Raw genomic sequence first — 12404 nt, 5'->3', positions numbered from 1 at the left:
CACATTTGAACTATATGGTATGTCGCTTCAGTAGAGAATTCTGTCTTATTTTACATGTTTGGTATTTTTATGACATTTCTCATCTCAGTTCTGACAAGAGTAGCTTGTCACTATACAGAATCTTAATTTTCCTGGCACTTCTTTAACACTTAGGGAGCACCTGGTTCATTAAGGTTGCCTAAGACCCTGCCAGATTCTGTGAAAGTGACATGGAAGAGGAGGGTGGTTTGGGATCAAAGCACTACTTTCTCTTGTTTGGGTAACAATTCTCATAGTGTGGGCACCTCCTCGAGGCTTATTTTTCTCAAAATTTCCTGAGATAGTCATAGGCTATGAGACTTCTGTAGAATAAGATTAGTCTTAGAATAAACTTATTCTTTTTCGAATTATTATTCTTTTTCTAACTTATTCTTTTTCTAATAGTTCTTCTGGAGATATAAGGATTAGGTTTGGTGAATTTTTTTGTTTAATTTTAGGAAAAAAATGTATGTTTTGATGTTCAGCCTTGCATCAGGTTAACTCCATAACGAAGCTATTTTTACTTCCTTGAGTCTATTTCTAGAGTTTAGAGCACTTGCACATATAGTTTTGGGAAGCTAACCTTATGTCACTTGGTTGCCTTTGTGAAAGGTGACTCAGTTTGTATCGTGCTTTCTAGCTTGGGGGAATAGTCTGATTTAGCAAATTGCTGTACGTTTCTCCACAAGTAAGTTGGTCTAGCAACTGGCTGAGCTCTCATCACTTCTGAAATCTGGTTCAGCTGAATTTTCAATGAAGATGGCTCATCATCTGCAAATAACGGCAGGGTTATAGCTGTGATTGTTGGAACAAAAATATTCAGTTGTGATGACGAAGAGACCCACCACTTACATGGTTTACAGAGTAAAGAATCTCTCTTTTTTCTTTCTGGTATCGTTCCCAAGGTGAGAAGCGTCCAAGTGTCTCCAGGTCGCTCAGGACCCTGGTTTCTTTGGGTGTCTCCGTGCACCTCCTTACGCCTGCTCCTCATCTTTCTCTTCTGCAGGATCCAGTCAGGGATGCTCACCACGGGTGAGGAGGAGGAGGAAGTGGGTCCCCAATGGTACAGAGAGGATGCACATGGAGGGGAGGGGCCCAGGCTGGCTCAGGACTTCAGGCACCCTGTCTGGCAGGCTGTTGGGAACAGACCTGCACGGGCTGCTTTTGTTCCGCCTTTGCTATACATGATCAGACCTGCTTGTGTTTCACCAGCACTGTCACTCTTACTGTTCTTAGCCTGTCTGGGCTATGTGTTGAAAACTCTGCTTCACTGATGGCCTCCCTGAAACCTCTTCCCCGTATCACTCTCTCCTGCTCTTTCCTTATTCTTTCAGCTTCTTGAGTTGGCAGCTGGCTTCATGAGTTCTTTCTTTCTTCTTTGGTCAATGTCATATTTCAATCAGCCAACTCTCTACGATTTTATGAGCTACACCCCACAGCCCAGCTTTATCTGATTTTCTTTCATTTGGGCTGGAAAGCATAACTGGAATGTAGCCGACTGTGACATTCCTCAGGACTTCTGTGATCGAATGGCTTCCCCACTAGTGAGTGTAAAAATCACTTAGTGTTACCAGAATCTGTTTATTTACATTCCTTTGTTTAATCCATCAGTTTCAGTTTCAGCTACTGGTGCAATAAAATCTCCAAATAAGCTTGTAGAGTCATTTCTTTCTATAATAATTGTTTCATGCATTTTGAAACTGTTGATTAGCACGGATGATGATCAGTGTGTTGTCATAATTTATGGTTGCTTCTGAAACAGCTCTCTTGATTCCTATGTGATGTATTTCCCTCTTCAATTCCATTTTGCTTCAAAAAACGGCATACATTTTCCTTTTGTTCATTTTTCTCACAGCTTTGTCTTCAAATTCTCTACATCCTTAGCTTTAAGACTGCGTCAGGGAGACAACACAGAGCCAGATTCTCACACCTCATCTCCCACAGGGCAGCCATTGTAACCTTCTAAACATTGCTAGCGGGTGAGAAAGACCCTGCTACCCTGCACAGCAATTCCCGAGAGTAGACCCCACTCCCACCCCTGCCCTGCAGGACTGGGCTGTCTCCTCTGTCAGCCCTGGCCATGCCTGTCCCCACACACTCTGTGCCTCAACTCTTGCTTTGCCTACAAAATGGCTGGGCAGTTCCCACACACCTCCTGCACCACCTCATGGCTGCTTTCCATGTGCCTCTCAGACCCCTGCTCAAGTATTGCCTCGCTCCCTCCCTCCCTCGAAGGCCTTCCTGGGCACCCTCGGATGGGACCCTGCCAGGTCCTATCCCATGCCCACTTGTGGGACAGCCTTTGGTTTCTTGGTGCTGTCATCTCCATGTGTCAGAGACCTCCTCTGACCTACATGGTTGCAGCCTCAGCTCCTAGAGCAGAGCCTGTAAGATAGCACATGCCAGGGCCTTCTGGGGAGAAGGACTAGACCGGTATCACAGGGGTTGTGGACAAGAATCTAGCGGGTCCTAAGGCTTTGCTGTTCCTCCATCCCCTCCACCTGCTGTCCAGGACGGTAAGACATCCTCTCAGCTCCTACCTGCCTTTCGCTCTTCCAAAGGGCAAGCTTCCCATCTGGGTTTCCTCTGCTGGCTCTTTTTGCTTCTCTGTGCAGTTGGCCTTGACTGGAAAATCCCAACCCTCATGGCTATTGAACCATTGGTCCATCTCAACTCAGATGCTCTGTCCATTTTGCAAGGCTTAAATACATAATAAGTTTATTTTTCATCAGGAATAAATACAGGATTTAATACAGCGTAATGCTTCCCACTGAGAAGTCTCCCCACCCCCACCTCCCACCAGAGTGCTCCCCCAGCATTCCAATCAGATTTGTTGCAACGGAAAGTAAGGCGCTGAGACACCATGCAGGCAGCTCGGGTAGGCCCCTGCTCTCATGGTGGGAGGCAGTGTCCCCAGACAGCTGGGGTCGGCCTCCAGTCTGGAGGTGGGAGGCAGTCCCCAGATCATGTTCATCTCCCACATGCTGGGGGATCCTTTTGAAGCAGCCTTCTGTGACTATTGAAAAGACCACACATGTCTCCCTAAATAAGCCCCTGGGGCCTGCTGGGAAGGCATGGGTGCATACTCTAGCTCAGATCCAAGGAATGCTGGCAGGGGGCAGAAGGCACCACAGCAGGCATTTCCCCACAGGCAGCCCCTGGGATACAGGGGAAGGCAGGTCATGGCTTCTGCAGAACCCTGCTCCTTCCCCCCTGCCTGGCATGATTTGGATGGGAGGCCTGGGTAGATGCTTTTGTCTGTCTCTTCTCTCACAGTTGATGGGGACAGGAAAGCCCCTCTGGCTGCCACGGGTCCTGGAGCTCTGCTTTGTTCTCCCTGCAGACCCCAGGCCTTAGAGGAGATATGTCTTTAGAACTCATCAGTTTCCTTTTGTACAAAACAACCCAGCCGCTTCTGCTTGCCCAGAGCAGCTAAGCCTTGCACGCCCTGGGGTGGCTGCTGAACACGGGCTCCCACAGCACGGTGACCTGCCACAAAGCCAGCGTAAACCAGGAGTCTTTTCCACGTAACTGGCCTGGACACTTTCCTCCTTGTCTACAGCTGCACTAGAAGCTGGGGTGACTTGCTCATTTTTTTTTTTTTTTGGCCTGACACCTTGCACAGGGACTTAACGAGGTGCCTCTTCAGGCAGTTAAGGATGAATAATAGATGCGTTGATGCAGCAACAATCCCAGCAATCCAGAGAAACTCTTAATGGTTGGGGACATCTCAGAAGCCTGTGCAGTTCCTGCCACCACCTGCCCCCTCTCCCATTTGCTTGGCCCTCTCAGCATCACGGAGGCCACCTGACTTCACCAAGCCTGCCCAAGGCATAGTCCTTTGGGCTAGTGTTTAGTGTCACGGAGTGCCCTTCACATGAAAGATGACATCCCCTAGGTTACAAAGTTCCGTGCAGGAACCCATCTGCAAACCCAGACCACCCACCAGGCCCAGATCTTGGTCAGTCTTCCTCTCAGACTTTCCAGTGTCCCCGGAGTGTGATCAATGGACAGTTTCCTGTAGAATGGGCCAGACTCCCGTGCTTGTGTGAATCTTTGTCCTGCCCATCTTCACCATGTGCACATACCCGGCCCTGGCCCATCAAGAGTCACAACACTCATCAGACCCCAGGTCCTTGTGGTCACAGCGTGGGCAAAGAGGAGGAGAGCTTGAGTTCCCAAGGGGCTTCTCTCAGCTCCACTGCCTCGGGCACCCTAGTTGGGACAGGACACTGAGTGACAGTTGGAACCTCCATGCCTCATGGCTGGCTGGCTGCTCTCCAGCTAGTCCTCAAAGTATGGTGGTGAAGAGAAGAAGGAGCTCTTCCTCTTGCTGCCACTGTACATCAGGGAAACACTTTTCTTCTTCCGGTCGAAGGGGGTGCTGTCGTCGCTGGTTAGGGACAGATAGGAGGCGATACTCTCCCGCAGGCCATAGCTGAAAAGGGACTCATCCACCCCGAGCGGGTTCCCTGTCCCCTCAGCGTCCTCCTGCAGCCTGCAGGTTGGGAGAAAGGGAGGGCACAGAGAGAGGAGAGGGATGGAGAACAAGACAGTGAGGTTAGCATGCCTCAGACTTACTGTTCTCCAGTTCTTACAGCAGTGAGCAGTGTGACCTGGGCAGAGCACTTGGTGCCCGTGAGCCTCCATCCCCTCACACGGCTCCGCCTTCCAACACAAACACATCGTTCTCTATCGTGTGTACAAGGAGCAGTGGGCTGTGCCTCTCACAGGGAATTCTGATCTCTAGTGAGCTTTGATTTTGCCCGTGATGTGTCTGGATTAATAGTCGCTTACTAACATAACCCAACAGCCACAAACTAGATAGTCCTGTACATGTAAGAGCCGATGATAAGATAAACAAAATGAAACAAAAAGGTTTTTTTTTTCTTAGAATAAACGATACCACCTTAGGACTTTGCTAGTCTGCTTGAACTCTATAGACGGCATTTCAACAACAAATTTATGCAACATTTACTCATGTGCTACTCTCTGGGAGTCTACCCATTAGAAGAAGCTGAAGTTAAGTGAGAAAATATTCCCTACTAGCATTGCATGGGGACTCCCACAGTCACTGGCAGAAGCTGAGGGACTTGGTTGGCACCTGCTGGGGTGCCCACCCCTAGGGGACACTGGCCATGGTGTGCATGTGCCAGCCTCACATTCTATTTTGTGTTTCCATGTTCATGGGGTGGGGACACACATACACATCTCACCTGGACACCTGCTTCCAGTCAAAAGTCTTCTGGCGCAAGGTGACTGGCGAGCTGGCAGCTCTGGTGGCCGGGGCAGCTGTACTTTGTGTCAGGCAGGGCGTAGTCAGCACACAGCACAAACCGTCAGCCACCTCTGAGGAAGGAAGCAGACAGTGAGCCAGGGACTCTGGGGAAGCCCCAGTGGCACAGAGTGCAGGACACTGCCCCACACAACGTCCTGGTGCTTAGCACGAGGACACCGAGCCCAGGTGGGCATGAAGCATGGCAGGCAAGGCTGAGTGAGGCCACCCTGCTGTTTGAGAAGCATTACTCTGCCCCGAGAGAGCTCCGTGCCCCTGATGGTGAACAATCCTAAACCTCTCTGAACCTTGCTTCCTCCCTTGCAATGTGGGGCTACAAGAAACAACGGCGGCCTTTCCTGGTTCCACCTCATGGTGAGCCTCAGCCAGATGGGCTCACCAATGTGTAGGCAATAAGGAAGATAAAAGGGGAGGAGCAAGGAAGAAGGGAGTAAGTACAATGGCTGGCAAGGGAGGTGGTAGTGAAAGAGGCGCAGGAGTGTGGAAGACGCAGAGAAGGAGGGAAGAGGCTGTACCACCTTGTTCAGCCTGAGCACCCCAGGGCATCCCCTGTCCCCCGGAGAGACGGAGGTGAAACAGCGGCAGAGGTGGGATGCCCTGGTCTCTGGCAGGGCAGAACCCCAGTCCCTGCTGCCATCGTGGAGTGGTCCATCACCTGCTTTTAGACAGGACCCTACCTTAGACTGTCCCCACCTCCCAAACAACAGGAGACCGCCAGCCCAGTGGACAATAGTGCCTCATCCTGTAGGTACAGAGGAGCTTTCCCTGTGAACTCAAGCATCCATCCACCTGGGGCATGCAGGGAGAAAGATGAGGTGACACCGTGAGGTCAGAGGGAAGCGTAATTGGATATGAATCTAAAACAATTTGCCTGTCGTGGCTGGAAATTGAAAGAGCTTCCTCAGTTAGGAGATGAGGCAGATTGGAGATGCACAGACTGACCAATGCAGCTGTGGCTACGCATGCCAGAGCACACTGTTGGCCATCCCACCTTGGACAGACCAAGACTTGGACAGCAAACCATGTAGCCTGCAGCACAGGTGCCACATACTTTGCACTGGCAGCATAAGCCAAGTGCTGAGCCAACCCCAGCCTTTCATCTCATTGAGGCCTTACATTTACTTGGTGCAGATTGAATTTTCTAGAACCATTTGGAGATGGAACAAACTGAGGCACCCAGCGGCAAGTCACTTGCTCAGGGACAGAGGAATGTGATAGAAGCCCATTTCATTGTCTTGGAATCAAGAAACGAGGACAAGGAAGACCCCACCAGTATGTCTTGGCTTGGATGCACCAGGGTACCTTGACCTGCCTCCCTTTGTCCTTTGAGCCACATCCTAGGTCTCAGAGTGCCCTGCTACCTCTGTTCTCTCAGTAACACCGTGCACCTAACCATCCTTAGGCTCCAAGCCTTTTCTGTGCACCAATGTTGCAAAGAAGCAACTAAGCCCCATTTTCTAGATGGAGCAAGTGATGTTCCAAGAGGAGAGCAATTTCCCTAGAGTCCCAAGGACAAGAACCGAAATCAACCTGCAGGCCTGAGTCGTGAGCCAGAACGGCCCGGGGTTCAGCCTCTCGGATTCAGTGCTTGCAGGAAGGGTTGCTGGGGGTAGCACTGACTCTGCTGCTTCTATTTTGGGATCCTGCACTTGAGGCAGCACATGAGGTCTTCAGACCAACTTCAGTCATGGGCAGGAGGTCAACGGATGACCACGACCCTCTGAGTGACACAATGGCTAGGGCCTGCTTGCTCAGAGGCACCAGCTCTGCCTGAGGGTGGACACAGGCATTCCAGGCCCGGCCTCCAGTGGCTGGGCCTGCCCTAAGAGCTTGGCTGGGGCAGCATCCTTCTCATGTTTGCTTTTGTCTATGCAAAACTTCTGGTCTCCACATTACTCTGATGATTGATATTAAAAGCCAAATACCACAAACAGCCTTTGCTCAGACCCAGGAGAAATGGGCTGTTTCCAGGACTCCCTTCCTCTTTCATTCTTAGCTAGCTGCCAGGATTTCCGGTATCACAGGAGCCATTTCTGTAATCGTTTCTTTTGCGTTCGGTGCATGTCAGGCTGGGCTGGACGTGTCACAGGACCTGTGTGTTGGGTCCCCCACCCTCTGTGAGTGGAGCACCACGCCCTGGGTGTGGGTTGGTCAGGTCTCACATACCTCAACCCCAACTGGTCCTGCCTCTGGCTACACCTAGAGTTCCTTCCTCGTCTGCGGCTCGCAAGGCAGCGGTGACAGTTCAATACTATGGGGACTGCTTCTTCCTTGAAATGCCCTTTGTACCTTCAGGTCATGACCCCGGAGCCTAAAGAGCAAATTCCCGCAGGAGTGTGAGGTCTGCAGCCCGAGCCTGAGAGGGGTAGATGTGCCTGCTGCTTTCCCTCCTTTTACCTGGAAGAGGAGGTGTGGTGGGGAGGGGGAGGAGAAAGTCCTGCCCCAGGGAAAGGTGAAGAGAGTTGGTGGGCATGAATGATTCCGCGCCCATGACCCTGAGTGGCCCCTTTCCTGTGCTGCCTCTTGTGAGTCCTCAGCATTCCCTGGAGACAGAAGCAGTGAGCATGTGCCTCACTGCGGCACAAGGAGGCAGGGACCTGTCCTGAGCTCACCCAGCAGGGACCTGGGATCCTGGACATGAGCCCTGAACAGCCAGTCTCTGGAAACTTAGCCCAGTACTCAGCACTGGCCGCTTTTCTGGGGGAATGGCGCTCCATCTAGAGTTGGCTCCCAAGCCTGCCGCAGACCCACCTCCATTCTCTCCCTGTGACTCTGATGTGCCTCTCCCGCATAAATATTATACACTTGTCAGCTTGGGGCAGTCTGGACTCAGCCTTGGGTGCAGGAAAGACTCACACAAAAAAAAAAAGTGAAGTGCAATCCCGAGTCTTCAGAACTGGCGGGCAGCACAGACTAGTACAGGATTATCTAGGCCAGCACCGGGGCTTAGGGAAGGTGCCGGTCACTGGATGGCTACTGGCCATAACAGGAAAGGGGGAAATGAGTTACATTGCAGTCTCCCAAATGTAGGGCCTGCCACAGGTAGGAAGTGCAACCTGCTTGTGGTTGCCAAGATAGGAGCTTGCTGTGGTGTCCTTCATTCAGCCAAGAAGAGGATGGGTTTGAAATTGGGTGCATTCAACTCATGTCCAAGGTTTGGAGAGAGACACACAGGCAGCCTGAAATTTTGTCTGGGTGAACAAAAAGGCAGCGTACTTAACAGGTGGGATGGACAGGGGCATATAGGGGTGAGCTAGGTGCCAGCCTGCCTGATGGCAGCCCAGGGTATGTAGTTGGGAGCTGCCTGCCTGATCTGAGGGGCTCTTACCGGAATAGTGGTTGACCAGGTCCTCCAGGCACTGGAAGGTGAGTCGCGGGGAAATGTAGTACCAGTTGTTTGGCAAGCGGAAGATGCGGTAATGCTTCACCTGCCTGTGCCTCACCGACAGCGAGTAAAAACCTGCAGGGGCAGAGCACAGGTCAGCGGGTCCCTCATGTCCCCACCCAGAAGCAGCCCCCAGCCAGCCATCAGGGACACAGAGAGACCTGCTCACCTGGGCTACTCCAGGGACCTGGCCCCTGGCCCCTGGCTTCCACTGCCACTGAGCTCTCCACTTAGAGGTTGCAGAGTGTGTTGTTGTAGCAATGTGCATTCCTCAGGGGTCTCCCAAGTGCATAGGCCCGATCCTCCCTCCCTCATTTGCATTTTCCTGTCCCTGTTCTTCCTTCTTGTTTGTAGGACAAAGATCTAACATCTGTTTTCATTTTCCCTAAATGCCTGCAACAGCTTGAGTTGAGCCAGACCCAAGCCAGGAAGTAGCAACTCAGCCCAGGTCTCCCGCATGAGTGGCAGGAATCCAACTACTTGAGCCCTCACCTGCTGCCTCCTGAGGCTAGGATTGGAAATAGCGGTGGGACTTGAACTCAGGCACTCAGGAATGGGACACTGGAACCCCAAGCAGAGTCTTAACTGCTGTACTCACCCGCTTTTTGCCTTTTGAGGTAAATGTTTGGGGTGCTTGCACATGCTTTTGTAACTCCTTCAAACAAATTCAATGCACATAGTTGGGTTGCAGCCTGGAGATCCAGGTTCTGCACGAGTGCACTGTAAGATGTCGCCACTGCCATCTCCTTTGTCCATCCTATCCTTGCCGTGACACCACACATCCAGGGACAGTTTCCTCTGATTACACCTCCTTTCCTGGTGCCTAGTCCCGCTAACTCCAGCTTGGTCTTCTGAGACAGGGAGCAAGTGTTGGCTAAGATGTGTTTCAAGGCATCCCCAAGAGGCATGTGAATAGTGGTGTATGGTTTCCCTGTCAGCATCTTAGGACCCAGATCAGCTAGAGAAAGAAGAACCTCAGCCACCTGCCAGTGTCTGAGCCTCAACTTCCCCAGGAGAAGCTGGGAGAACTGAACTTGGGTCATGTTTGAGGATTGTGCTTGCTGTGTCTTCTGGGGTTTGGGACTGGAAAACACTCATGAGCCCACGAGAGGGGAAAGAGAATCCTAGATGTCTGAACAGTGGGGAAGAGGGCTGAGCTATTGCTAGGCCACATCCCTGTCAGTTCTCAGTAAGACCTCTGGAAGTGTTGTATCCAGCTGCCTTATTAATGAGGAAACAGGAGCCCCAAGAGGAAGACCCAGAGGTACTCAGCATGGGAAGGGAAGCCTGGGTGGGGCTTCCTGCCAAGACACTACCTCAGGCTTGTGTGAAGGGGATTTAACCTAAGCTGACTGTTCTGCAAAGACCTCTTGAAATCCATGGGTAGTGTATTCATGAACTTTCTGAAGATCGTATGTATGCATGGATTTCATTTTGGTTTTGCACCAAAATAAAGTTATCTTTTGGTATCTCTTTCCCTGAACTCCCTGAAGTCCCTGTCTAGAATCTTCTGAGGGGTGTACCCAACTGAGCTCTAGGCCTGCCCCCAGTCTCACCCCAGTGAGTGACTTCCCGTCATGTCAACGGGAACTGGAAGTATGGTGAGCAAGTCAAGGGTAGCAAGTAGAAAAATCATCAGAACTTTGCATACCCAGGGGAGCGACTTGCCACTCCCAGCACAGCCCCACTGCAGATACCTGACAACATGTCCATTTTTAGACCAATTGTGGCACCCGTACAGCATTTTGCCTCCCTTGGCCATGCCAGCTTAGGGATCCCGGGGACACACACATGCTGTTGCTTCTGCCTTACTCTTGATCTCCCTGTTTTGGAAGTTTCTGAGACCCCAAGTCCCTGCTTTCCCGATACAGGCACTGGCATACGGGTGACAGTTCTAGTAGGAGCACAACAGGCACTCTTCTCGTAGAACTCTGTGTGTGTGTGTGTGTATATGTGTGATGCAAGCTCAGAGCTCACCAGCATCTTCTGCATTTATTTGAAAGGTCTTTTTATTGCTATGGTTTAGTCAGGGCAAGTTGTAGTGTCTCTGCGTTTTAGTAGTTTAAGCCCTTCCTACACCCAGGACAGGCATGGAACTCAGCTTTTTTTTTTCTTGGTAACCCAGGTTATAGATAAGGGACGCAGGGGTGAGGGCTTAGTCATTCATGGGACTAAAATGAGGGCCTGAGACTTTGTTGAACAAAGAGCCCCTGCTAATCCTGCTTGTGTGGGCCTGGGAAGCAGTGGCAATGCAGATGGCGGGGATGTGTGAGCACAGGGGGCCCTGCGTCTGAGCTGCCTCATGGGGAACATACAGGGGCCTCCCGTGGTGGGCTTCCTGTGTGGCAAGAGCCCACACACATGCATCGCATTGTCACAGGGAAGATTTTCCTTCCATTTCACAGATGGGAGAGCTCAGCTCTAGCAGGCCATTACAGGGGCCCGGCCAGGCCTCCAGCAGCATCTATCTGTCCAGCACACTGTCCATTCCTGGCATTCACTTGGTTCTCAGCTGCTAGAAGGCTCTGTGGCAGGAAGACAGCAAGATCCAATGCCTTGTCAGTATCCAGAGCTGTGCCCGGGCAGGGTGCCAGTCCTTGTTTCTAGTCCCCAAGGCTTCTGTGGCTCCCCGTAGTGTGGGGTTCTCAGGACATTGACCACAGCAGTGACAAGAAGGGGAAGGGAGCTCTGTGATGCGCCAGTTGGGGACAGACACTCACCTTTCTTCGTCTCGCTTTCTCTGATCATGAATGAGCCCATCTTCGTGTCTGGCAGCTGCAGCAGCTCCTCAGCCTTGTCTCTGCCCAGCCCCTCAAATAGCCATCTGGGAAGTGGGAAGACAGCAGTGAGCGTCCTGAGTGTGCCTAACAACTCCTCCACAAGTAGTCAGGCCCTGTGGAAATCAGAGTGAATCTGAAATTCAGGCCCAGATGATCGGAAGCTTCTGGAATTGGAGAGTTGGGGGAAAGTTTGAATCCTCCAAATAGTATTCCCTGAGTTCCTATTCCACGCCAGATGTGCCACTGGATCATGACACTGTAAGGCATAACCAGCCTCTCTCATCCACCTCTTCAGGGAACACAGGGCATCTGCACTCATGGTGATGTGACTGACGCATATTGCAGCACATTCCAGCATGCCTGTCGGGTGTGCTTCATGTAATGTGTGTCTCTGATCGCTACTCACAGTGTCCCTCCTGCCACACTCTCACAGGGCAGGGCCATCCTGCTCTTACGGGGCTGTGGCTTTGTGTTTAGGGTGTTGCTCTTCATATATACTTAGTTAGGGAAAGCAGATATAATGCTATGGCCCAGTTTTCCACCTGCCCTCAGGCAGCCCAGCACCCTAAATGCTCTTAGCAAGCCATTCCGCACACAAGGAATCTGTGTTCCCAAGAGAAGCCCCTGCTCATTTTCAGATCACACTGTCGATTCTCAGTGGAGAAGGAGATGCTATGTTGGCTGATGTGTCCAAGGGAGCAGGTGTGCACTGCCATGTAAGAGACCCTGCAACTGAGTGAATGAGCCCTGGCTTCTCTGCCATATACCCAGTCCCTGTGTGCCACAGTGACTGTTGGCCCTGCTATGTTGTGTGGCCATGCCCTTCCACCATGGCCCAGGTGCAAGTTGGACAAGTAGGCGCTGAGTGCTCCTGAATCACAAGGTGGCTTCCCCTCATTCGTACAATGATCATCGTGACAGTTTC

At 51.5% G+C, this 12404-nt stretch overlaps 2 protein-coding genes across 5 annotated transcripts in view; one reads left to right on the top strand and one right to left on the bottom strand.

Annotated features, from left to right (window-relative positions):
• Positions 1 to 12404, top strand: part of TG (thyroglobulin) — a 205445-nt gene that overhangs the window by 125362 nt on the left and 67679 nt on the right. The gene's annotated exons all lie outside the window — the stretch shown is intronic.
• SLA (Src like adaptor) overlaps positions 3860 to 12404 on the bottom strand; it is a 54469-nt gene continuing 45924 nt past the window's right edge. For all 4 annotated transcript variants that reach the window (XM_058668459.1, XM_058668458.1, XM_058668460.1 and 1 more), the window contains 4 exons: positions 11420 to 11523; positions 8643 to 8774; positions 5235 to 5367; positions 3860 to 4516 (listed from right to left, as the gene is read on the bottom strand). In XM_058668459.1, coding sequence (XP_058524442.1) covers positions 4303 to 4516; positions 5235 to 5367; positions 8643 to 8774; positions 11420 to 11523 — 583 coding nt within the window. In that variant the 3' untranslated portion in view covers positions 3860 to 4302. The remainder of the gene's footprint in view (positions 4517 to 5234; positions 5368 to 8642; positions 8775 to 11419; positions 11524 to 12404) is intronic.

Source organism: Ochotona princeps, chromosome 9 (assembly GCF_030435755.1).
Source record: "Ochotona princeps isolate mOchPri1 chromosome 9, mOchPri1.hap1, whole genome shotgun sequence".
In the NCBI taxonomy this organism is placed as follows: Eukaryota; Metazoa; Chordata; class Mammalia; order Lagomorpha; family Ochotonidae; genus Ochotona; species Ochotona princeps.
Note: the sequence above shows the minus strand (reverse complement) of the source record. Positions and strands in the feature narration are given on the sequence as shown.